The 27,653-nt window shown below is 42.0% G+C and overlaps 1 protein-coding gene across 3 annotated transcripts; it reads left to right on the top strand.

Moving 5' to 3' along the window:
- Nucleotides 1–1,181: 1,181 nt before the first annotated feature.
- Nucleotides 1,182–25,826, top strand: LOC109909289 (cholinesterase). 3 transcript variants are annotated; one of them, XM_020508374.2, is made up of 10 exons: nt 1,182–1,282; nt 4,478–4,803; nt 11,692–11,950; nt 12,054–12,186; nt 12,278–12,616; nt 12,737–13,047; nt 15,348–15,557; nt 16,254–16,411; nt 18,533–18,576; nt 24,307–24,421. In XM_020508374.2, exons 2-9 carry the CDS (start codon nt 4,494–4,496, stop codon nt 18,538–18,540), a joined length of 1,728 nt encoding a protein of 575 aa, XP_020363963.1. In that variant the 5' UTR covers nt 1,182–1,282; nt 4,478–4,493; the 3' UTR covers nt 18,541–18,576; nt 24,307–24,421. The 3 variants fall into 3 exon arrangements, with proteins under 3 accessions (XP_020363963.1, XP_020363960.1, XP_020363961.1); XM_020508371.2 differs by lacking the exon at nt 18,533–18,576 and having other exon boundaries at nt 24,307–25,826; XM_020508372.2 differs by lacking the exons at nt 1,182–1,282; nt 18,533–18,576 and adding an exon at nt 4,041–4,159 and having other exon boundaries at nt 24,307–25,826.
- The last annotated feature ends 1,827 nt before the right edge of the window (nt 25,827–27,653 follow it).

The following is a 27,653-nucleotide window of genomic DNA, read 5'->3' as shown; positions in this document are numbered from 1 at the left end:
TATCTTTTATCTTTGTTTATTTGGATTATTTCTGTAATTTGATGTGGCTCTCTGCACTTTCACCGGATGTTTGTTTGAGACAATGCATTTCTGATCATAACACACCAATTTCAAATGAGGTTTTTGGACATAAAGATTAACTTTATCGAACAAAACACACATTTATTGTGTAACTTTAAGTCCTGTGAGCGCCATCTGATGAAGATCATCAAAGGTTAGCAATGAATTTAATCGCTATTTCTGATTTTTGTAAGCGCTCTCATTGGCTGGAAAATGGCTGTATGGTTTTCTGTGACTAGGTGCTGACCTAACATAATCGTTTGCTGTGCTTTCGCCGTAGAGCCTATTTGAATTCGGACACTGTGTCTGGATTTACAAGTATTTTATCTTTAAAATGGTGTAAAATACTTGTATGTTTGAGGAATTTTCAATATGGGATTTCTGTTGTTTTGAATTTGGCGTCCTGCAATTTCACTAGCTGTTGGCGAGGTGGGACACTACCGTCCCACATATCCCAGAGAAGATAATGTCTATTCCAGGATAGGCACAATTTAGATTTTGGTCACCAGATGACAGCAGTGTATGTGCAAAGTTTTACAATGAACATTTAGATTTCTGTTCAAGATGTTGTATCAAGATTGCCCAAATGTGCAGAATTTGTTTATTAATACCTTTTCAAGTTCATAACTGTGCACTCTTCTCAAACAATAGCATGGTATTATTTCACTGTAATAGCTACTGTAAATTGGACAGTGCAGTTAGATTAATATGAATTTATGCTTTCTGCCCATATCAGATATGTTCTGGGAAATTGTATTTTGACTTACAACCTCATGATAATCTCATTAGCCTTTATTAGCTCAACATTCCCACGATGGACGGGGGGGGGGGGGGGGGGGGGTGAACAAAAATAAGTTTGCTCTGCATTTGGCCAATGAAAGACATGTCACATTTAACCCCACCGACTTGTGACAATCAAAATATCAAGTTGTTGCTTTTAATATGCAAAAAATAATAATAATAACAAAAACAAACAATTTCTTTATTTTAAAATATTTTAATAAAGTCAATTTGTTATTCTGTTTCCTGAAGAAAAAAAACGAGATAACAAAAATCCAGTAATTTTTTGTTTTTGAAAAACTCCGGCAAAAACAAAAGACGGACCATTTTCACTTTTCTGACGTTACTGTTTTACATTGGAAAACCATTGGCCACGATATACACCACTACCGCCTCAAATATCTCTCAGCAGGATCACTGAAGAGAGAAGAAATCAGAGAGGGTGAGTGTTGGTTTGTGCCGTGTAGCCTTCATTGTGTTGTTTTTAAATAACCTATGCTAAGTGTGTGTCTCTTGTACTGTTCAATTGGCCAAGTGTCCCTTTCAATCCACAAGTCCTCTGTCCTGCTACAGAACCTTGCTGGATAGGAATGAATGTTTTGCCAACTTGCCAGATGAGGAGGTGCTTCTTATGAATAAGATGCATGCAGCACACAGATGCTTTTAATTTCACCGATTGTGTTAATATGCTTCAAGTGAGGTATTATTATAAGAGGCATAGAAGAGTGAAGTTTATAGGGAAGGAGACCAAGAAACGGCGTGTTTTTATTGTGAAACAATGAATGGCTTGTCAGGGAGCTTTTGTTTGCTTTAAATCCGATCCCCATCCCTCTCATACACCCCAAGGACCTCTTGTTCATTTTTTAAATATTTAAAAGAGGGACTGACCAAACACAACATTCTTACCACCGTTTTCTGCCTGTTGTTGTAACCTCTTGTGAGGTTGTCTTCCGTTCAACCAGTGGATGTGTCAGTTGGGCACAGCAGCACGAGGGAGAATCTCCGCACACCATTTCTTGTGTTGTATCTTTCTCCTCAAACCACAGCACAGATAGGTTCTTCAAATGTCATTATTCACTGTAACAATGTGGCAGAATACCCCTGGGGTGTGTCTGACATTTAGCTAGATAGCTTGTTACATAGACCGTTTGTGTGCGTGTGTGTGTGTGTATGTGTGTGTTTGTGTGTGCGTGAGTGAGTGAAAATTATAATTTGGGGGTTTCTTATATTTGCCTGTTACACACATGTGTGTAATGGAAGTGTTTATTGCATATTCCAACTCCCACAGAGGTACCAGCAGGCCAATTAGGGTTAAGTGCTTTGCTCAAGGGCACTGCGCCAGATTTTTCTCCTTGTCGGCTCCGGTATTCAAACCAGTGACCTTTTGGTTACTGTCCCAGCACTCTAACCTCAGAGCTATGTGTGTGTGCGTGAGTGTGTGCAGCCTATGTGAGCATGCCTGTCTGCTTGCATATGTCTATTTCTCTGTGTGCTACTTGGTAATGGGGATATTTGGTGTCATGCGTTAGCTATGATTGGCTGTTGTTGCAACCCATTCTTTCACCAGACACCGTCAGAAGTGTTTTGTCTTTCTTTAGACAAGGGAAAGTGGTTGAATACTAGTGTGTTTTTTCAGGTGGGTGTATGCGTGTGTGTTTGCGTGTGTGTGTGTGTGTGTGTGTGTATGCGTGTGTGTGTGTGTGTGTGTGTGTGTATAGGCCTGGCTCGCAGTCAGGGGTCCAATTCATTGTAAAGGTGTTCGATGAGGTTGAGGTCAGGGCTCTGTGCAGGCCAGTCAAGTTCTTCCTCACCGATCTCGGCAAACAATTTCTCTATGGACCTCACTTTGTGCCTTTGGGCATTGTCATGCTGAAACAGGAAAGGACCTTCCCCAAACTGTTGATACGAAGTTGGAAGCACAGAATTGTCTAGAATGTCATTGTATGCTGTAGCGTTAACATTTCCCTTCACTGGAACTAAAGATCCCAGCCCGGACCATGAAAAACTGTCCACAATCATTATTCCTCATCCACCAAACTTTACAGTTGGCTCTATGCATTGGGGAAGGTACCGTTCTCCTGGCATCCACCAAACACATATTTGTCCGTCTGACTGGCAGATGGTGAAGCATGATTCATCACTCCAGAGAACGCTTTCCACTGCTCCAGAGTCCAATGGCGGCGAGCTTTACACCACTCCAGCCGACGCTTGGCATTGCGCATGATGATCTCAGGCTTGTGTGCAGCTGCTCGGCCATTGAAACCCGTTTCATGAAGCTCCCGACGAAGAGATATTGTGCTGACCTTGCTTCCAGAGGCAGTTTGGAACTCGGTAGTGAGTGTTGCAACCAAAGACAGATCAATTCATGCACTACGCACTTCAGCACTCTCCGGTCCTGTTCTGTGAGCTTGTGTGTCCTACCACTTCATGGCTGAGCCGTTGTTGCTCCTAGATGTTTCCACTTCACATTAAAAGCACCTACATTTGAAGCTCTAACAGGGCAGAAATTTGACAAACTGACTTGTTGGAAAGGTGGCATCCTATGGCGGTGCCACGTTGAAAGTCACTGGGCTTTTCAGTAAAGGCCATTCTACTGCCAATGTTTGTCAACGGAGATTGCATATCTGTGAACTTGATTTTATACACCTGTCAGCAACTTGTGTGGCTGAAATAGCCAAATCCACTAATTTGAAGTGGTGTCCACAAACCTTTGTGTATGTATAGTGTTTTTCAACTGCACAGGTAAGCTATTTCCACAGATACAGCAGCCTTCTAGGTTGTGTTTTATTTAAAGTCCATGAGGAGAGGTAGATGTGGTATAGATATCCTGCCTGCCAGTTCTATTCATTCAGCCTCTAAGGTCATGTTATACTTCTGTAACAATCTGTCTGGTCAGTGTAGACCTGATTAATCCAGGATTTATCCACTATCACAACAAGCAATCACCCTCTCTAATTTTAGACATGAATATGTTTCGCCCTTTCAGCTGAGTAATCTGTGGTAAGAGAAGAGGCAAATGTGGTGGGTGTGTGTGCACGGCTGTCTAGTGTTGAATGAGTCAGAGGGACATATTTGATCGTCCCCCCCTCTCACTGTGCACGCCCTCACACACTCTTATCCTGATATCAGCTGAATTCATGGTGTCATTAATAGCTGTTGGCCTCCCTCCCTCCTTCTCTCTCCACTCCCTCTGCCCTAGTTGTTCAGTGCTTGTTGAAGCCGTTGACTATCTTTGGAAAATCTTGAATGCTTCAACAATCTAATGGATATGCAACTATAACAATCATCTCCTGTTATTACTGAGTGACCGTGTGTGTTTGTGAGTTTGTGTGACTGTGTATATTTCCATTGTGACTGCGTATATATTTCCGTTGTGACTGTGTATTTCCGTTGTGACTGTGTATATTTCTGTTGTGACTGTGTGTATTTCTGTTGTGACTGTATATTTCCGTTGTGACTGTGTATATTTATGTTGTGACTGTGTCTATTTCTGTTGTGACTGTGTATATTTCTGTTGTGACTGTGTATATTTCTGTTGTGACTGTGTATATTTCTGTTGTGACTGTGTATATTTCTGTTGTGACTGTGTGTATTTTTGTTGACCTCCACATCCTTCTGTCTGTTTTCACCTCTCCAGACCTGAATGTGTTACCATGGTGACCACTCACACACACATCACCCTGTCACTCCTGCTGTTCCACATTCTCCCGGCCAAAACGACTCAGGTTGATGACCTCATCGATGATGTCATTGTCTCCACGGACCGTGGCAGAGTCCGGGGCACTCGGCTTCCCGTGCCAGGTGGTGGATATGTCAGGGCATTCCTGGGAATTCCCTATGGGAACCCCCCTGTTGGGGAACTGCGTTTTCGTCCTCCTCAGCCTGCAGATGGGTGGACAGGGGTACTACACGCCACACGCTACCCCAACTCCTGCCTCCAACCCCAGGATACATTATTTCCTGGTAGGGATTTGATATCAAAACGATTACCTAGGCCTGTATAGTAAACTGGCATAGATTACAACACCTACATGAATGTAGAATATATGTGTGCCTTTAAACCTGTTGATGTTAGTGACAGTGTACAGTCAGTGAGCACGGTTACAACCACGCAATAATCAGATCAATATAATAGTTAGATTAAAACATTTACATGGTTTTCAAGAAGAACGATCTCCCTAATAATCCTGTTGACATGAACAAGTCTGAAATCAGGCTACCTGATGGCATTCTGATAAATTCAGAACATTTGCCAGTCAAAATAAACGTTCTACCACAGCGAACATGTTATCTTTGGGAAACATGTTTGATTCTGAGTTCAGTCATATAAAATTTGTAATGCGAAAACTACTTCTAAGATGCGTACACACAGTTGTTCCGTACTCACTTCACTCACGCTAAAGAGGGAGGCTCTCGGCTGGTGCTGGACAGATCAAACACACAGCTGGAACGCCGGTTAAGTTGTTTACATGTCCTAATAATTCGAAGATTGCTGAGAAAACCAGCTGTTTTTATCGGCGTATGCTTACTTACACTTTGACCTTATGCCGATTTAAGATAACTAGAGTAACGTGTTTACATGACTATTGCATAATCTGGCTACGGCCTTAATCAGTTTAATATAAAATTATTACTATGCATGTTGTCGTGGATATTATAACATAAGGATCTGAGTCAAAGTCAAACCAAGATGATTTTTTTCTGAGCTCAGAGTGAATAACTGGATGTTATAATAAGGCAGTTTCACACAGTTTCACAAGGTTAGTCACATACTATGTGGACACGTACAATTAAAAAGTACCATTATACTTCTCCCTTTAAAAAAAATTATACATTTTAAATGTAGCAAGCTTTCTAAAGGCATAATATCCCGTAGTCCAACAATTCCTCCTTGTGTCATCGGTTGTGAGACGGATTTTAAAACCTCCAACCCCTCGCAAATCATATACAGTTCTAACTTGCCAGTTCATGCTAATGATTAGATACAATCATTTAAAGAAGGGATTCTTCTCCCAGAGCTGAAGGATGAGGGGTTGGAGCCCAACTGGGCACTGGGTAAAGGTCAGACATCACTGTCTTTAGCAGAAAAGTGTAGCTCAGCTAATCCTTCACAACTTGCATTCTGGCCCTGGGTCATGGCAACATTTAACATTACATTTGGTCTTGGATTCGTTACCAGTTTTAAACACATATTGCAGCAACATTTTAGCATGAGAACAAGAAACAGAGTCAGTACAGTGACTAAAACAATGGCTAGACACAGTTGCACGATCCACCCTACAAACGAGGAGACTATGGACAGTCAGGCAGTTTTTCCCACACATCCTTTCCCTATAATACACCAGGTGGCCACAAGAAAACCCACAGTAGGGATAGGGAGATTACTACTATTACCAGGACGTGAAAAACATCACAGAGTTTAGGGGCTTTAAAATGTCATGTCGTCTGGTCTCTTTTGGGGATAGATGATAAAGGGCAGGAATGACATCACACTTAGGGTGTGATTCACTCCCAGTGTGACCCCATACATGAAACTCCCTTGTTTACCCCTTGAGGAGCAAACCCACAGACCCAACATGACCTTTCACCAACTGTTGCTTTAGCCACCAAGTTGGCTCTACTCAGAAAGAAATTTGGCTGTTGTTGGGCTGGGGGGGGGGTGTCCTTCAATGCCCTCCTCTGCTGCTTCTAACTTCTGGGCCTATACTCCACGTCTGCATCGGTTCCTTAGGCTTGGGACCTTCTTCTAAGATGACCATCTACTTCTGGGCCACTATTTCGGGCCGGCATCGGTCCCTTTGGCTCAAGACCTTGTCATGGAAATTCAAACCGTAAAGAGAAGAGAGACTATAGATTCTTCAAACAACAACTTTATTATAAGATTTGCAAACATGGTGCGGCTAACAATCGCTGGAGTCCAACGAAGAGGTTTGGCTCTCAGCTTTCATGAGGAACTACAACCTCTTTTTTTACGTGGCAGTTAGCAGATGTGTGGAAACAGGGGCGGAACATAGTGTAAAAGGTGATCTGTTCCTTCCTGCAAGTTTCCACACAGCTAAGTTCCTGCAGATTGTGAGAACAGGATGTCACATGCTGCAGTTGCACCCAAATGGCTCCTATCTGTATGCCAAGACTTATGACTAAGTCACACAAGACAGGTTTGTATCAGTAAAAAAAACACGAACAAATAACAAGACAATTCTCTAATGTGTAGTTTTCCCCGCAACCTTTTTCCATCACTAGGCTCTCTTGCCCAGGCAGAGTCTTTCTCAATTCATCATCATCATCGGTTTGTGGAGTGTGTTCTTCTGGCACCTGACCAATAGAGAAGCTGAGAGTCATTGCTGCTAAGACACACAGACACAGACAGACAGAAAAGAAAAGGATGCAACGCAGTCCCGGGACCATCTTCCCCGTCTGGGGTTGGAACTCTCCTACTCTGCTACTTTCACCACAACCGAGGTGGTCAGCAAAACCTGGTATGGTCCTCTCCAATGAGGATCCTTCACGCTCTTCCTTCGGTAGTCTTTTACCACCACAAAGTCTCCAGGGTGCAGACAATTTGCACATAACACATTCCATCTAACCCATAATACATGAATTACTTCAGCTAAGCCACTTAAATAGGTATAAACATAATAAAACGTGCTCAATTCAATCAGTCAGATTCCAACAGTCCCTCATCTGGAATATAAACAGTTGAAGTCGGAAGTTTACATACACATAGGTTGGATTCATTAAAACTCGTTTTTCAACCCCTCCACAAATTTCTTGTTAACAAACTACAGTTTTGGCAAGTCGGTTAGGACATCTGCTTTGTGCATGACACAAGTAATTTTCCCAACAATTGTTTACAGACAGACTATTTAACTTATAATTCACCGCATCACAATTCCAGTGGGTCAGAAATGTACATACACAATGTTGACTGTGCCTTTAAACAGCTTGGAAAATTCAACAAAAGATGTCATGGCTTTAGATGCTTCTGATAATTGACATCTTTTGTGTCAAATGGAGGTGTACATGTATTTCAAGGACTACCTTCAAAGTCAGTGCCTCGTTGCTTGACATCATGGGAAAATCATTAGAAATCAGCCAAAACCTCAGAATAAAATTGTAGACTTCCACAAGTCTGGTTCATCCTTGGGGGCAATTTCCAAACGTGAAAAGTGCAAATCAATCGCAGAACAACAGCAAAGGATCTTGTGAAGATTCTGGAAGAAAACAGGTACAAAATGATCTATATCGACAGTAAAACGCATCCTATGTCGACATAACCTGAAAACCTCCAAAATAAAGCCAGACTAAGTTTTGCAACTGTATGTGGGGACAAAGATCGTACTTTTTGGAGAAATGTCCTCTGGTCTGTTGAAACAAAATAGAACTGTTTGGCCATAATGACCATCGTCATGTTTGGAGGAAAAAGGAGGAGGCTTGCAAGCTGAGGAACATTATCCCAACCGTGAAGCACAGGGGTGGCAGCGTCATGTTGTGGGGGTGTTTTGCTGCAGGAGGGACTGATGCACTTCACAAAATAGATGGCATCATTAGGACGGAAAATGATGTGGATATATTGAAGCAACATCTCAAGACATCAGTCAGGAAGTTAAAGCTTGGTCGCAAATGGGACTTTCAAATTGACCTCAAGCATACTTCCAAAGTTGTGGCAATATGGCTTAAACAATTTAAAGGCAATGCTACCAAATACTAATTGAGTGAATGTAAACGTCTGACCCACTGGGAATGTGATGAAAGAAATAAAGGCTGAAATAAATCATTATTCTGACATTTCACATTCTTCAAATAAAGTGGTGATCCTAACTTACCAAATGACAGGGAATCTTTACTGGAATTAAATGTCAGGAATTGAGTTTAAATGTTCTTGGCTAAGGTGTATTTAATCTTCCGACTTCAACTGCATATGCATTTAAAATATATATATTTTTTACTTTTATTTAACTAGGCAAGTCAGTTAATTAAGAACAAATAATTTATTTTTACAATGACTGCCTACCCCGGCCAAACCCTTCCCTAACCTGGACGACGCTGGGCCAATTGTGCTCCGCCCTATGGGACTCCCGATCACGACTAGTTGTGATACAGCCCGGGACCAAACCAGGGTCTGTAGTGACACACCTTAAACTGCTGTGCCACTTGGGAGCCCTCACATGATCACCTACATGTTTCACACGACCTAGAAAACCTATTGACTTTCACAGAGAAAATAGAGAACACAGTTTCACACCAATCTTGATAAGAATGGTAATGAGATTGGGCAAGGACCACAAAGCCCCTACTCTCAACATCCCAATAATGGCTGGCCCAAGCTACTATCCAGTGCGATTTCTTATAACCTCCCTATCGGAATACACGAAAAGATAAGGTTTCCCTGGGAGGAACCCTGCCTAGACTCACTGGATTTGAACACATATTGCATTTGTTTCAGAAGCCACCTGCAGGATGAGCAGTGTACCCTCCCCTCACGTTGTGGTCTACTCACAGTTTAGGGGCAGCTCTCTGTCTCTCTTTCTCCACTTTCCGGATCATAATTTGACTTGTTGATTAATTATCCAACCCAAATTTTGAATGACAGTCCTTAGTGCTTCACGTTGGTTCTATCACATCAATATAAGACCGTCAACTTAGCACACACCAATACTGGCAGATTGTGCATTTATATTGATATACAGTATAGTCATCTTATATTTCTAGCATTACATTTTCTTATCACGGCCACCATTTGTGCTAATGACAGATTGGTACTCAACACACTCTTAGTCTAAATTACTGTAAAGCTCAAAGGGTTCATACCTCCACAATCAACCTGATACACCAAATAAACAATTTTAGACAAGCCTAAATAAATGAAGGGTACAGTTTGCCACTCCCTCACGGTCCTCATTCTTCTGGCGTGTCTTCACTTCTTCTTCTTCAGACAGCTTTACAGTTCGCCTTCCCAATGGCATCAATGTTCAAAGTGGATGGCCCTTCATAATGTCCCATTGTCCCAAGCATACGAATCTCTCACCTGAGCCGCCTTTGTCCTTTACGGTCCCATTATGTCTTGTCCTTCCTCCTAGCAGTACACCAGCAGCATAAGAGAAGTTTGTGAGAGATCTCTCTCCATGCTCACTCCACGACGACTCATGTCGCACTCCTGAGAGAAAAGGCTTTTGAGAAAAGGCAGTTGATAGCTTCAACTGGATGATGTGTACAGGTTGCTGGTTCGGACTCAGGTGTCACGGTAGAAGTGGTGAAGGACAGGGCCATAGTGAACACATTTTTATCCATTACTTCAGGCGGTCAGCGGGGGTGAAGTTCACACTGTTCCCAGCTGAATTATCCCTTCCATGCATCTAGATACCATCTGTGGACACCTTCGCCATAACCTTGAGAGAGGACAGAACAGAATAACATTTCGTGTAGGGCATTTCTGATTCAAGAAACCCAGACAAATTATAAATGATTCAACATTCTTAATACAGATTTCTAAGACAAATGTCAAAAGAATAACAACACACCATTTAAACCATTTTTGCAAATGTGCTTATACTCCCTTATCATATTGGCGACCTCACCGCAGAGTTAAAGGGTCAGGGAGTTAGAGGGCTAATCTTTGGGAGAAATACCAACCATCCAGCAGACAGATTTGGTATTGAGATTTGTTTTTGAAGCAAGACAAAAACAAAGAAAATTAAACAAAACAATGAAAACAAAACAAAATAACAACAGCAATACACATCCATCACTCTAGGTGGGTAAAACTTCAATCCATCATGTCAACCATTACCAACATATCATTTTCCTTTTTACAGGCAGGCATTTGAGGAAAATCAATTCAAATTTTTACCAACGGGCCCCAGGGGACTGGTAAATGAAGTAACTGTCAACTATTACCAACATACATTTTTCCCATTTTTACAGTGAGGAAAATCAATTAGCATATTTACCAAAGCACCCTAGGGGACTAATAATTCCCCCTTTGGACACTACTCACATCATGATTAATGCATCCCAAAAAAACATGTTAAATAAAAATAACAAAAAAAAATAGAATTACAACCTTTGATAACTCCAGTTTAACCAATCTACATTGGATATTCACTGTTTGCTTCACACACATTTTATTGGTTATTAATCTTATAATTTACATTCTAAGAGATAGCAATCCACATGATCCACTATTCCTACTGTCAAAAGGGTTAGTCATTCAACCTTATTCTCTCATACATGTTCAACACCCCACTGTTCACTATTCAACTTTCCCTTCTCTATTTTCACTACCCGTAGCTCTCAGGCTACATAGACATTTATCGTATGCCTACAAACAGTACTGTCAATGGGGCTCTCACTAGCCCTGCCAAGTCCACTCTCTGGGATTTAGGATCCTTGTCACTACTTTTACTTTCACTACAAATTAATTTGAATTGACTTGCTGAAATTTCGTGGGTTGTAAATTGACTTACTGAAATTCAGTGTGTTGTCGTGTTCAGATTCGTGAATGTGGTGTGTTCTCCCAGGCAGTCATCAGTGTAGGTCTGGTCAGGGCGGGTCCATGTCATCTTTGGTTGGGCAGGAATTTCTCTCACACAAACAGTGACACCGGTGTCTCCTTCGCATACCTTCACTGATGCTCTCCCCATACACAAACCCACATCCAAGTTTGTGACGCCATTTAAAATTGGTCCACAGGCATCACCTATGCTACTTCTAGGAATGCACAATTCCTCTTCACTTAGCGGAAAGTGATTTACCCACAATTAAAAATGTGCATTACAACATAAACATACTCAATGTTGTTTTGTAATTAAGTCAACTACAAGTACCTGACTCTGACTTCCTTACTCCCAGGGTTCCGTGGAGCTGAGATGTGGAACCCCAACACCAAGATGAGTGAAGACTGTCTCTACCTCAACATATGGACTCCTCCCCCTTTGTTTAAGACACACCCTAAACGTTCCAAGAGCTCCTCCCCTGGTTCCTCATTAGCTCCTGTCATGGTGTGGATATACGGAGGCGGGTTCACTACAGGCACCGCCTCCCTAGACCTGTATGACGGACAATTCCTTAGCCAATCAGAAGGCGTCGTGGTGGTGTCTATGAACTACAGGTTGTCCTGGCACAATATAATTAAACTAAAGAACCTATTTGAGCTTCATGTTTTCATGTTTTAAAAATACACCGATAATAACGTTTGTTTTGATTGGACACAGGCTCGGTCCATTGGGTTTCCTGTCTCTTCCTGAGAGCGAAGGTGTCCGTGGTAACGCTGGAATGCTGGACCAGCGCTTGGCTCTGTACTGGGTAGCCAATAACATTGCTGCCTTCGGCGGAGACCCTTCAAAGGTTGCTCAGCTTATTTCCTTTTACTCTTTTTGTTGTTGTTATACTTTGTTTTACCACGTTTAGTTATTCTCTGTTTTTATGTTGTTGTCAGGTGACGTTGTTTGGGGAAAGTGCTGGCTCTGCATCTGTGGGTCTCCATCTCCTCTCCCCTGGCAGCCATGGTCTGTTCAACAGGGCAATACTACAGAGTGGTTCCCCTAACACTCCATGGGCTGTCATGACTCAACAGCAGGCCTGGAACAGGTCCCTGTCCCTGGGTAGGCTGTTGGGTTGTCCCCTGGCACCTCTGGCTGTCCTGGAGCAGTGTCTACAGAGAGCCCATCCAGAGGATATCATCAAGCAGCAGTACAACGTCCTCTCTCTCCCCACAATCCTAGTATTACCATTCACCCCCTCTGTCGACCAAAACTTCCTACCAGACATGCCAGAGGTGTGAATGAATTTATGGTTGCTTGTTTTGGGCCCAAAGGCACTGAAAAAACAAGCAGTTGAATCCCGTATATATTTCCAATGGCATAATGTCATAATGTCTCTTTATCTCTTCCTTTAGGTTCTGCTCCGGACGGGACACTTCCTGAAGACAGATGTGCTGATTGGTTTGAACCAAGATGAGGGGACCTACTTCCTGGTTTACGGGGCGCCAGGATATGACATCACTAGCCAGAGCCTGATCAGCAGGGAGAACTTCCTAAAAGGGGTGGACCTAGTGTTGCCGGGATTCAGTGATGTCACGAGGGAGACAGCCATCTTCCAGTACACTGATTGGACGGATGAGAATAGTGGGATGAAGAATCGTGATTTGCTTGGGCGAATGTTGGGAGACCATGATTTTAACTGCCCTGTGCTGGAGTTTGCCCAGAGGTAAGGAAAACATATTAAAGAGTTCCACAGAGCTCTAATGCAGGGCTGTTCAATCATGTTCCTTGAAAGCTACCCATTTGTATGTTTTTAATCCAACCCCAGTTGTAACTAACCTGCTTCAGTTCATCAACCAGGTAATAAATAGAATCAAGTGCATTAGATTAGGGTTCGCATGAAACGTACAGGATGTTAACTTCTTTGCGCACTCATCCCGTTAGCGGGATCATTTTCGTCAACATCCGCTGAATTGCAGAGCGCCAAATTCAAATTAAATTACAAAAAATATTGAATTTTCATGAAATCACAAGTGCAATAGAGCAAAACACAGCTTAGCTTGTTGTTAATCCACCTGGCATGTCAGATTTCAAAAAAGCTTTACAGCAAAAGCTATCCAAGCGTTTATGTTAGGACATCTCTCTCAGCAGACAAAACATTACAAACAGCTAGCAGCAAAGTAGATTGGTCACGAAAGTCAGAAAAGCAATAAAATGAATCGCTTACCTTTGATGATCTTCGGATATTTGCACTCACGAGACTCGCAGTTACATAATAAATGTTCCTTTTGTTCCATATAGATTATTTTATATCCAAAATACCTCCATTTGGTTGACGCGTTTTGTTCAGAAATCCACAGGCTCATGTAGGTCATGACGGGCAGAAGAAAATTCCAAATAGTATCCGTAAAGTTCGTAGAAACATGTCAAACGTTTTTTTTTAATCAATCCTCATGTTGTTTTTACAATAAATAATTGAGAATATTTCAACCGGACCATAGCTTTTTCAATAGGAGAGAGATAAAATGTCTGCTCCAAACTGTTGCGCATGTAAACCTCTGCTGGCACCCAGCCATCCACTGACGCAATGTGATCTTTCTCACTCATTTTTCAGAATAAAAGCCTGAAACTATGTCTAAAGACTGTTCACACCATGTGGAAGCCATAGGGAAAGGAATCTGGTTGATATCCCTTTAAATGGAGGGAAGGCATGCAATGGGACAGGGAGATTTGTTTCTCTTAGGAAATTCCTTGTTGGATTTTCCTCAGGTTTTCGCCTGCAATATCAGTTCTGTTATACTCACAGACTATATTTTGACAGTTTTGGAAAGTTTTCTATCCTAATCTGACAATTATATGCATATTCTAGATTCTGGGCCTGAGAAATAGGCAGTTTCATTTGGGTACGTTTTTCATCCAAACATCAAAATACAGCTTGAATTTGGCGCTCTGCAATTCAGCAGATGTTGACGAAAATGATCCCGCTAACGGGATTGTTAATCCAACCGCTGTGTCAGATTTCAAAAAGGCTTCACGGCGAAAGCAAACCATGCGATTATCTGAGAACAGCGCCCAGCAGACAAATCATTACAAACAGTAACCAGCCAAGTATAGCAGTAACAAAAGTCAGAAATAGCGATAAAATGCATCACTTACCTTTGATGATCTTCATATGGTTGCACTCCTAAGACTCCATGTCACACAATAAATGTTAATTTTGTTCAATAAATTCCCTCTTTATGTCCAAAAACCTCAGTTTTGTTGGTGCGTTTTGTTCAGTAATCCATTGGAACAAAGCACGGTCACAGCAGGCAGACGAAAAATCAAAAAAGTACCATACATTTGTAGAAACATGTCAAACGATGTTTATAATCAATCCTCAGGTTGTTGTTGTCATAAATAATCGATCATATTTCAACCGGACAATAGCTTCGTCAATAGAAAAGGAAAAACAAGAAAGGTGCGCTCCCGGTCACGCGCAGGAGTCAGGTCTGGAAATTTCCACTGTCCTCTCATTGAAAGTGGTGTTTCTCCCTTATTTTTCAGAATAAAAGCCTGAAACAATGCCTAAAGACTGGTCACGTGTAGTGGAAGCCGTAGGGATCATGAACTGCATCATAAGTCGCTGTATGGTGGATAGGCGTTCAATGGAAAACAGCCATTTCAAAATAATAGCACTTCCTTGATGGATTTTCCTCAGGTGCCTCGGGTGCCATATAAGTTCCGTTATACTCACAGACATAATTTTAACAGTTTTTGAAACTTTAGAGTGTTTTCTATCAAAATCTACCAATTATATGCATATCCTAGCTTGTAGACCTGAGTAGCAGGCAGTTTACTTTGGGCACGCTTTCATCCAAACTTCCGAATGCTGCCCCCTATCCCAAAAAAGTGAACGCTCTAGGAACATGGTTGGAGAGACCAGCTCTAATGTTTGCACACATACTTACATGCAATGTTGAGATATGTAGTTAGTATCTGGCCCCTTCTGCTCAGTTCACCAATCATTACTATACCTGCCCCCAGGTACACAGAACATGGGGGTAAGGCCCGCCTCTTCCTGTTCGATCACCACTCCTCCACCAATCCCTGGCCAGCATGGATGGGCGTGATGCATGGCTATGAGATTGAGTTTGTCTTTGGAATTCCGCTGAACAGAACCCTGGGATACCTGGAGGAGGAAGTGGTCATGAGCAGGAGGATGATGAAGTACTGGGCCAACATGGCTAGGACCGGGTGAGATTTATTTGACCTTTATTTAACTAGGCAAGTCAGTTAATTAAGAACAAATTCTTATTTACAATGGCAGCCTAGGAACAGTAGGTTAACTGCCTTGTTCAGTGGCAGAACAACGGATTTTTACCTTGTCAGCTTAGGGATTCGATCTTGCAACCTTCCGGTTACTATTCCAACGCTCTAATCACTAGGCTACCTGCTTCCCCAATGAGATAGACCTCATATATGAGATAGACCTCATATAGACATGGCTAGGACCTGGTAAGAATTCATATAGATATTCTATAGAGAAGGCTGGGACCAGGTGAGAATTCATATAGATATTATATAGAGAAGGCTGGGACCTGGTGAGAATTGATATAGATATTATATAGAGAAGACTGGGACCAGGTGATAATTCATATAGATATTATATAGAGAAGGCTAGGACCTGGTGAGAATTCATATAGATATTATATAGAGAAGGCTGGGACCAGGTGAGAATTCATATAGATATTATATAGAGAAGGCTGGGACCAGGTGAGAATTCATATAGATATTATATAGAGAAGGCTGGGACCAGGTGAGACTTCAAAGCGAGCATGCATATAAGATCATATCATTATTTTAAGTCAAACAAGGTTTAAGTCAGTGTAAAATTACTCTCATGGTTTACTTACATACATAATTGGTTTGTTGTTGTGTTTTCCCTGGCAGGAACCCAAGCATAGAGGAAGGGGATTGGCCACTTTTCACCGTGGACCAACAGGAATACATCACCCTAAACTCATCCCCTCCACACACACAAAAGAGGCTTGCAGCTCATCAATGCCAGTTCTGGAACAACTTCCTCCCCAAACTGCAGGACGTCACTGGTGAGAACACAAACAGGCACAAACTTACGCAAGTGTGACGGCCGTGTCAGGCCGCACCTCAAAAATATTATTTCTTCTATTGCACATCAAACTTGCACTTGAGTGATGCTGCATCAGGTCCCTCCAGGTGCCTCTGGTGCCCTAACTAGCCGGTGGAGGTGCACCATGGCTGGGTTGGCCCAGGCTCCAGCTCCCCCCCCTCTCCAAAAATGCTGGAGGCCTGAGTGCGAGTCGGTTCAGTCTCCATTTCAGAGAGCTCCAACTGTGGAGGGTGAATAACACTCTCTCTCCACTGCACTTCATTTATTAGACACACACATCAGGCTCACTATACAAACATAATCCGTGGCCTCCCCGGTTTGAAACTCAATGATGTGGGTGTGCATGTGTATGAGGTGCCACCCATGAGGGAATTTTCAGGTCAAGATCATTTTGTTATTAAACCACTTAGTCAAAGATAACTCATCGGAATTGTTTTATTTAGGAAGCCTTTTAGATTCACTTGCCTTATTTTATTGTTTAAGCTTTTTGAAAGACTACAGTATTGTGTAGATATCAGGTTGTTTCCTAAATGGACGGCATTTGCAGTGAGGCAGAGTTTTCTAAATGTGTGTTTGTTTGGTGAGTTCAATGCAAAATACAATTTACTTTTAGTTGGTTAGGTTTTCTTTCATCCTGAGAGATAAAAGCTGATAGCTTAACAGTGTTTTGGTGTGTGTGTGTGTGTGTGGTTTGTCTCTGCACAGCACAAAGCTGACAAACACACAAACACACATTGAGATACAAAGATATGTATAGATCCCTTCTACAAGGTTGAGGACTCCTGTCTGGTGTGTGTGTGTGTGTGTGTGTGTGTTTTGTGGTTTGTCTCTGCACAGCCAAAGCTGACAAACACACAAACACACATTGAAATACGAAGATATGTATAGATCCCTTCTACAAGGTTGAGGACTCCTGTCTGGTGTGTGTGTGTGTTTTGTGGTTTGTCTCTGCACAGCACAAAGCTGACAAACACACAAACACACATTGAGATACAAAGATATGTATAGATCCCTTCTACAAGGTTGAGGACTCCTGTCTGGTGGGTGGGTGTGTGTGTGTGTGTGTATTTGATTGGAGCAGGACATTGGAGACCCCTGCCTTTGTGATTTGGGAAAGCGTGATTGATTTTGACGCTGAGATGGAGTCTAATTCCTGTGCACAGATTCGACCATTTGTTTTGCTTCGTTGCACAGAATGGCACAAAAAAACGTTTTCTCTGTCATAATTAGTTGCACACACACACACACACACACACACACACACACACACACACACACACACACACACACACACACACACACACACACACACACACACACACACACACACACACACACACACCTCCTGATGTTCAGAGGTGGTTGATGCCAACACAATGTTGTTGCCATTGTCATTTGCAGTGTTATTTACGGTTGGCTTTGTCCTAAGTCTATTAGTTGTGAAGGTTGGCTTTGTCCTAAGTCTATTAGTTGTGAAGGTTGGCTTTGTCCTGAGTCTATTAGTTGTGAAGGTTGGCTTTGTCCTAAGTCTATTAGTTGTGAAGGTTGGCTTTGTCCTAAGTCTATTAGTTGTGAAGGTTGGCTTTGTCCTAAGTCTATTAGTTGTGAAGGTTGGCTTTGTCCTAAGTCTATTAGTTGTGAAGGTTGGCTTTGTCCTAAGTCTATTAGTTGTGAAGGTTGGCTTTGTCCTAAGTCTATTAGTTGTGAAGGTTGGCTTTGTCCTAAGTCTATTAGTTGTGAAGGTTGGCTTTGTCCTAAGTCTATTAGTTGGGCATGGGCACTGCTTTCAAAAGATATAGCAAAGCATGAACAAAGTGGAACAGAGTAAACAATGTGAATGACAAAGAACTTTGGAAATGACCGCATATTGGGAAAACCAAGAAGCAAATATTTTTGCCAAGGTCAAAGGCAAAAACACAATTTTGGCATTAATACGTGTTTTATTGGAATAATGTGTATGGAGTCGATTCCTAATCATTAACTTTCCTCATTAGCTGTCCCTTTACTAATAAAAAAAAATTCTCCCAACTCTCGCTCTCGCTTGCTCTCTCGGTCTCCCTCTCACTCTTTCTCTCTCTAGGTTGCTAGGTGATGAGTGTTCTTTAGGTCTGCTAACGTGACATGGTGAGTGTTCTTTAACAAGATTCTAGTTGTTCTTTAATTAGAACAACTAGAATCACAGGGATCAGTCTGTTTCCATGGCAGTTGTAACAGCTTTGACTTGAGGTTATTGTTTCTAGGGGTGGTAGGTAGGTGGTGCCTACCAGAGTTAATATTGATTTCTCCTTTTGGTTTGTGAGGGAATGAGTCCTGTCTGGTCCGTCAAGTCTAAACCAATACAAAGGACTCAAGTAAAAGTCAGGATGTACATACACTTTTCATAAACCCTTGAAACATTGGAAAAAACTTCAAAACAAATGTGTTATTATGCGTGGGTTGTATTAGCACCATAAATGATCACAAACACATAACAACAAACAATGAGCCCTGGTTCCTCCAGAAAAGTCCTGTACCTCGGGCCGAAAAGAGTCCAGCCCGGTCACGCAATGTTTGTCCGTTCATAAAAGTGTCATGTAAACCCAATCTCAATCATACAATCAAAATATCAAAGTCTTTTATCACACAACCATAAATATCATCACATATCAATACGTCTTCAACTAAAAATGACCACATAAATCATCACGGTACACATCACACTAAAACAAATGAAATACCGTATGCAAAAAAGTTGTTGTCAGTCGGTCAGTCAGACAATCGAATCCGCCAACAGAGGAGAAAGGCCATGAAGAACCAGCGGAGAACAACTGAGATGTGTAGTCCAAAGGAAGCAATGAGTGGATCCCATCCTGGTTAAACTTGAGACAAGGCTACAAAGCACACTTTTAAATACAACAAAACAAACAGAGTAAAGACACTTCGGAACTGAGGGTTGAACACATCCTTATTCATGTCTCCATCACAACCCCAGCAGTAGAATCACAAGGATCAGTCTGTTTCACTGGCAGTAGAATCAAAAAGGATCAGTCTGTTTCCATGGCAGTAGAATCACAGGGATCAGTCTGTTTCACTGGCAGTAGAATCAAAAAGGATCAGTCTGTTTCCATGGTAGTAGAATCACAGGGATCAGTCTGTTTCACTGGCAGTAGAATCAAAAAGGATCAGTCTGTTTCCATGTGTTAGGTTCTGAACGAAGAGAGTAAAACTCACGGACAACGATAAAAAAGCTCAAACCAAGTTTATTTACCCTCTGGTTCATACAGCTGCAAAGACAAAGACATATTTACACAAGCATATATGTGTATACCCTCCTACCAAGCGGAGTCAACCAGACTGTTGCCCTATGCCCCCATCCATACGAGCCATGAGATATAAAAAATAACATGTTTAGACAGAATGTTAACTTTCTGTACTTTCCATCACCTAGTTCTTATCCACCCTCCATTGACCCCAACATCTACAGTTGAAGTCGGAAGTTTACATACACTTAGGTTGGAGTCATTAAAACTCACTTTTCAACCACTCCACACATTTCTTGTTAGCAAACTATAGTTTTGGCAAGTCAGTTAGGACATCTACTTTGTGCATGACGCAAGTCATTTTTCCAACAATTGTTTACAGACAGATTATTTCACTTAAAATTCACTGTATCACCGTATCAAGGAAGCTTGTGGAAGGCTCCCTGAAACGTTTGACCCATATTACCCATCCCTGAAACGTTTGACCCATATTACCCATCCCTGAAACGTTTGACCCATATTACCCATCCCTGAAACGTTTGACCCATATTACCCATCCCTGAAACGTTTGACCCATATTACCCATCCCTGAAACGTTTGACCCGTATTACCCATCCCTGAAACGTTTGACACGTATTACCCATCCCTGAAACGTTTGACCCGTATTACCCATCCCTGAAACGTTTGACCCATATTACCCATCCCTGAAACATTTGACCCATATTACCCATCCCTGAAACGTTTGACCCATATTACCCATCCCTGAAACGTTTGACCCATATTACCCATCCCTGAAACGTTTGACCCATATTACCCATCCCTGAAACGTTTGACCCATATTACCCATCCCTGAAACGTTTGACCCATATTACCCATCCCTGAAACGTTTGACCCATATTACCCATCCCTGAAACGTTTGACCCATATTACCCATCCCTGAAACGTTTGACCCATATTACCCATCCCTGAAACGTTTGACCCATATTACCCATCCCTGAAACGTTTGACCCATATTACCCATCCCTGAAACGTTTGACCCATATTACCCATCCCTGAAACGTTTGACCCATATTACCTCATCCCTGAAACGTTTGACCCATATTACCCATCCCTGAAACGTTTGACCCATATTACCCATCCCTGAAACGTTTGACCCATTTAAAAGGCAATGCAACCAAATACTAATTGAGTGTATGTAAACTTCTGTCCCACTAGGAATGTGATGAAAGAAATTAAAGCTTAAATAAATAATTCTCTCTGCTATTATTCTGACGTTTCACATTCTTAAAATAAAGCGGTGATCCTAACTGACCTAAGAAAAGGAATTTTTACTTTTACCAAAACAGTCCCTCCTTTTTTAATAGTAATTCCTCTTCAACATTATATACACTTTGAAATGACTTATACATGAACAGGAAAAACATGATTCATATTCTCTGTTGATTTATATGTTTTAAACCACTGAGATGTAAGGCCTCTGACCTATAATCACACTATGCACACTCTTATTCACCTTCCTTTTACTGATAACTGATAATGAATTGTGTCAGGAATTGTGAAAAACTGAGTTTTACTTGTGTATTTGGTTAAGGTGTATGTAAACTTCTGTCTCACTGGGAATGTGATGAAAAAGAAAAAGAGTTGTACTTGTGTATTTGGTTAAGGTGTATGTAAACTTCCGACTTCAACTGTACAATGCATCTCTGTTGCTAAGTAGGTGGTGTTATCACCTGAGTCCAGGGCCTTTGGTACTCCTCCACACATTTCCTGGCCTTCTTATCAGTAGGGAGTATACGTCCTTGCACCTTGCCTCAGTCTATTGTTAATTATCCGGACTCATACACAAAGAGCTATTTGAGAATAAGCGACCCATTCATACTCAAGTGAATATCATGATGCAAAACAGAGAGAGAGACAAATATTATGATATGAAACAGTGAGCTATAAAATACTGTTATAGGGCAATAGTTCACAATCTCTGGTAATAGCTCTATTATAGAGACAGGCCCCCTATGTACTTTGCCTCCGGCCGTCAATACATTTTCACATAGCTCACTCCATCTAACCCATAACACGTTAATCACTACTGCTAGGCCACTTATATAGTTATAAACATAATAAAACATGCTCAAATTAGTTTGTCCTTTTCTAACAGATCCTCATCTGGAGCTAATTCTACAACATAGAATATAGTAAAAATAAAGGAAAACCATTGAATGAGTAGTTGTGTCCAAACTTTTGACTGGTACTGTATATGTTGGGGTGATTTTAAGGAATACAACACATGTTCAGTATGGGACCAGTCTGTTCTCATGCCAGTACAATCACATGGGATCAGTCTGATCTCATGGCAGTACAATCACATGGGATCAGTCTGTTCTCATGGCAGTCCATCACATGGGATCAGTCTGTTCTCAAGGCAGTAGAATAACATGGGATCAGTCTGTTCTCAAGGCAGTAGAATCACATGAGATCAGTCTGTTCTGATGGCAGTAGAATCACATGGGATCAGTCTGGTCTAATGGCAGTAGAATCACATGGGATCAGACTGTTCTCATGGCAGTAGAATCACATGGGATCAGTCTGTTCTCAAGGCAGTAGAATAACATGGGATCAGTCTGTTCTCAAGGCAGTAGAATCACATGAGATCAGTCTGTTCTCATGGCAGTAGAATCACATGAGATCAGTCTGTTCTCATGGCAGTACAATCACATGGGATCAGTCTGTTCTCATGGCAGTAGAATCACATGGGATCAGTCTGTTCTCAAGGCAGTAGAATCACATGGGATCAGTCTGTTCTGATGGCAGTAGAATCACATGGGATCAGTCTGGTCTAATGGCAGTAGAATCACATGGGATCAGACTGTTCTCATGGCAGTAGAATCACATGGGATCAGTCTGTTCTCAAGGCAGTAGAATCACATGGGGTCAGTCTGTTCTCATGGCAGTAGAATCGCATGGGATCAGTCTGATCTCATGGCAGTACAATCACATGGGATCAGTCTGTTCTCATGGCAGTACAATCACATGGGATCAGTCGTTCTCAAGGCAGTAGAATCACATGGGATCAGTCTGTTCTCAAGGCAGTAGAATCACATGGGATCAGTCTGTTCTCATGGAAGTAGAATCACATGGGATCAGTCTGTTCTCAAGGCAGTAGAATCGCATGGGATCAGTCTGTTCTAATGGCAGTAGAATCACATGGGATCAGTCTGTTCTCATGGTAGTAGAATCACATGGGATCAGACTGTTCTCATGGCAGTAGATTCACATGGGATCAGTCTGTTCTCAAGGCAGTAGAATCACATGGGATCAGTCTGTTCTCATGGAAGTAGAATCACATGGGATCAGTCTGTTCTCAAGGCAGTAGAATCGCATGGGATCAGTCTGTTCTAATGGCAGTAGAATCACATGGGATCAGTCTGGTCTAATGGCAGTGCAATCACATGGGATCAGTCTGTTCTCAAGGCAGTAGAATCACATGGGATCAGTCTGTTCTCAAGGCAGTAGAATCACATGTGATCAGTCTGTTCTCATGGCAGTAGAATCACATGGGATCAGTCTGTTCTCATGGCAGTAGAATCACATGGGACCAGTCTGTTCTCATGGCAGTATAATCACATGGGACCAGTCTGTTCTCATGGCAGTATAATCACATGGAATCAGTCTGTTCTAATGGCAGTAGAATCACATGGGATCAGTCTGTTCTCATGGCAGTACAATCACATGGGATCAGTCTGTTCTCATGGCAGTAGAATCACATGGGATCAGTCTGTTCTCATGGCAGTAGAATCACATGGGATCAGTCTGTTCTAATGGCAGTACAATCACATGGGATCAGTCTGTTCTCATGGCAGTACAATCACATGGGATCAGTCTGTTCTCAAGGCAGTAGAATCACATGGGATCAGTCTGTTCTCATGGCAGTAGAATCACATGGGATCAGTCTGTTCTCATGGCAGTAGAATCACATGGGATCAGTCTGTTCTCAAGGCAGTAGATTCACATGGGACCAGTCTGTTCTCATGGCAGTAGAATCACATGGGATCAGTCTGTTCTCATGGCAGTAGAATCACATGGGATCAGTCTGTTCTCATGGCATTAGAATCACATGGGACCAGTCTGTTCTCATGGCAGTAGAATCACATGGGACCAGTCTGTTCTAATGGCAGTAGAATCACATGGGATCAGTCTGTTCTCATGGCAGTAGAATCACATGGGACCAGTCTGTTCTCATGGCAGTATAATCACATGGGATCAGTCTGTTCTCATGGCAGTAGAATCACATGGGATCAGACTGTTCTAATGGCAGTAGAATCACATGGGATCAGTCTGTTCTCATGGCAGTAGAATCACATGGGATCAGCTATAGCTAAAGTATAGAGGGATCGTAGGAGTAGATATCTGAAGGGAAGCTTGTTTTTGAGGATGAGCTGAATGTCAAGTCTCATTTCTCACTCGGATTCTGAGATTTTTAGTTATGCTGAGTTGGAAAGTGTTTGATTTTTGGAAACACTTAACTTTACAGCCCCTTCTCAGACAATCTAAATCATGCTCACCTCTCTGTCTCTCTCTCCTTCGCCCTTCCCTTCTTCTCTCTCTGTCTCTCTGTCAGTGAATGTAGATGAGTTAGAACAGCAGTGGAGGAATCACTTCCATCGTTGGATGTCGTACATGTTGGAGTGGAAGAATTACTACTCTGACCACAGCCTGAGCAGCCCAGAGGGTCAGAAGCAGCAGGACTGTGACCAGAGGCCCTTGGAGCCCTAGACCTTTGACTGAACCCCTCAACTCAACAAGACTAACTTAAAAATTATACTTTGCTTTTCAACGAGACAATACATTTTGTCGCGCAAAGAAACGTTCACAACCATAATTTGGTTCTGAATGTAATGCCAGGCCTTTTCACTGATCACTGCTATATCTGTTTGTACTTGTTCTTGTCCTTTCAATTGAACATGTGTCTTGCTTTGTGTATGTGACGATGTTATGTTTCTGTGTGTTTGGTGGGGTAAAGTAATGGCTGACATGTTTCTGTGTGTTTGGTGGGCTAAAGTAACATGAGAGATGATTCTGTGTGCAGGAGAGATGATTGGTGGGATAAAGTAACAGGAGAGATGATTGGTGGGGTAAAGTAACAGGAGAGATGATTGGTGGGGTAAAGTAACAGGAGAGATGTTTGGTGGGGTAAAGTAACAGGAGAGATGATTGGTGGGGTAAAGTAACAGGAGAGATGATTGGTGGGGTAAAGTAACAGGAGAGATGATTGGTCGGGTAAAGTAACAGGAGAGATGATTGGTCGGGTAAAGTAACAGGAGAGATGATTGGTCGGGTAAAGTAACAGGAGAGTAAACAGTGTAACAATTTTACTTGTTATGTATGTATTGTTCTGTGACAGATGATCTGAGATCCTTAAATGCCATAGCCTTTTATTTGGGCCATAACCAGTCAGAATCGTTTCTCAAAAACCTGAACGTACGCACACACGCACACGCACGCACACACACACACACACACACACACACACACACACACACACACACACACACACACACACACACACACACACACACACACACACGCACACACGCACACACGCACGCACGCACGCACACACGCACGCACGCACACGCACACACGCACGTACACACACACACACACACACACACACACACACACACACACACACACACACACACACACACACACACACACACACACACACACACACACACACACACAGACTCGGTGTAAGATGGCTGCCGGCTCCCACCTCAGTGTGTAGAGGGTGAAGATAGGAAGACGAGCCCGTTGGCATTACCCGTGTCATCAGTGTGCCCTCATTTATGAAAACATTTGTTATTTTCCAAAGAGAGAGTACATTGTCTGTCTGATGGAAGTCATGCCTTTTGGATCCTTGCATAGAGAGAGAGAGAGACTATAAATGAGTTGTCTGGGTGATACAGAAGTAGAGTTTTTAAGTATGTTTGTGTGATGGCAAATGAGCAGTGTAGGTGATGGGCCTCTTATTGGCTTGGTTTTGCTTTCTTCTTTAGTTTGATTGCCTCTGAGGTGTAAAACTTGTGTATAATTCACTTTAAATAAAGTTTGCATTGATTTGACCTGTTTAACGTTCCCCCTGTGTCCCATTTATTCATCTTATGTTGAATTATTTTGGCATCGTTTCACATCATGTCTGTTTCTTAAGGGTTTCGGGATTGCCTAGACCTTAGAGACATTGTTTTGATGTGATTGTGTCTTTTGCCTCTCAAATCACTGTCATATTTACACTTTTATACGTAAGTCTGACACTTTAACATTTAACATGTTTTATTGTGACACATACACACATATATACACACACACACACACACACACACACACACACACACACATTAGAGCTGCCTTCTCTGCAAGGTCTTTTATCTCAATGGCATTTCCTGGTTTAAATAAAGGTGAAAAAGTAACACGAATAAGAAGTGACAGCCAACCTCACATCTACTGGTCGTTCGTCTGAGGTGGCTGTGAGGTGAGGTCTGATTTAGGACTGTGGAGGCTGAACGACTGCTCTGGGAGGCAGGGACAGTCTCTTTAGGGTCCGAGACTAGACTGAGGTTTAAATAATGAAAGGAATCTAAATGATAGATACAATAGAGAAAGAGAGGTAGAAAGGACCAGACACTAGGAGGAAGGAGAGAAGGGCAGACAGGGAGGACTTGATGTGGGAGAAAGAGCGAGTTGTCCACAGGGACCTGGGTTATTTCTCCTAGTGATTTCCGCTGTGCCTAGAGGTCCCTGCCCTAGAAAACCACTGCGTTGTCTCTAATTAGACAGCTAATTGCAATCCAAAGCTGACATAGATTTAGACCAATAGTTTACCACTCCTCTTTTTCTCTCCTCTTCATCTCTTTTGTTACCGGGTTACACCCGGGTATTGACCACAGAGTCTTATCATAGACAGTAACAGACAGGCAGACTGGGTTACAGCCGAGTACTGACCAGAGTGTTATCATAGACAGTTACAGACAGGGTGACTGGCTTACACCCGGGTATTGGCGACAGAGTGTTATAGACAGTTACAGACAGGCAGTCTGGGTTACCCCTTGGTATTGGCCACATAAACTTATCATAGGAAGTTACAGACAGAATGACTGTGTTACCCCTGCATATTGACATACTCTATTTTCAGGGCCAAATGGAAGGAGAGAAGCAGAGGGTGAGACAAGGAGAGATACAGAGGGAAAGGAGAGAGAGAGGGGATATAGAGGGGACATGCTTGTCCCTATGAAGGTATGAATTAATAATTTGTTTAATTAATTAATTTAAATGGACCGTGTGGTTAGAAAAGTGTGTGAATGTGAAAAACAAACTTTTGATAAACTCCGATATCTACTGGGTGAAATACCACAGTGTGCCATCACAGCAGCAAGATTTGTGACCTGTTGCCACAAGAAAAGGGCAACCAGTGAAGAACAAACACCATTGTAAATACAACCCATATTTATGCTTATTTATTTTCCCTTGTGTACTTCAACCATTTGTACATCGTTACAACACTGTATATATATATACAGTATATATATATATATATATATATATATATATATATATATAATATGACATTTGCAATGTCCTTATTGTTTTGAAACTTCTGTATGTGTAATGTTTACTGTTAATTTTTATTGTTTATTTCACTTTTGTTTATTATCTACCTCACTTGCTTTGGCAACGTTAACACATGAATCCCATGCCAATAAAGCCGCTTGAATTGAATTGAATTGAATAGTAACAGTCTAATCTGACACCAGCTTGACAAATGCATGACATCACAATTTAAAGGAGAAAACAAACTCAACTTCAACTGTAAGACTCAAAAGGTAGTCCCCGCCCCCAGCTAACATGAATTCCCCACAGATGTACACGTATTCTCCCACCTGAGAAGTCATAAAATGCCAGGGAATA

The sequence above is a fragment of the Oncorhynchus kisutch genome, linkage group LG18 (genome assembly GCF_002021735.2).
Source record: "Oncorhynchus kisutch isolate 150728-3 linkage group LG18, Okis_V2, whole genome shotgun sequence".
NCBI lineage: Eukaryota > Metazoa > Chordata > Actinopteri > Salmoniformes > Salmonidae > Oncorhynchus > Oncorhynchus kisutch.
This window is presented reverse-complemented; position numbering and strand designations above follow the sequence as displayed.

Excerpts from the sequence above, each read along its gene's own strand:
- LOC109909289 (XM_020508371.2), top strand. The coding sequence starts at position 4,494 with ATGGTGACCACTCACACACACATCACCCTGTCACTCCTGCTGTTCCAC. Across the intron at positions 13,048-15,347 it reads GTGCTGGAGTTTGCCCAGAG|GTACACAGAACATGGGGGTA; the intron begins GTAAGGAAAACA and ends ACCTGCCCCCAG. Across the intron at positions 15,558-16,253 it reads GCCAACATGGCTAGGACCGG|GAACCCAAGCATAGAGGAAG; the intron begins GTGAGATTTATT and ends TTTCCCTGGCAG.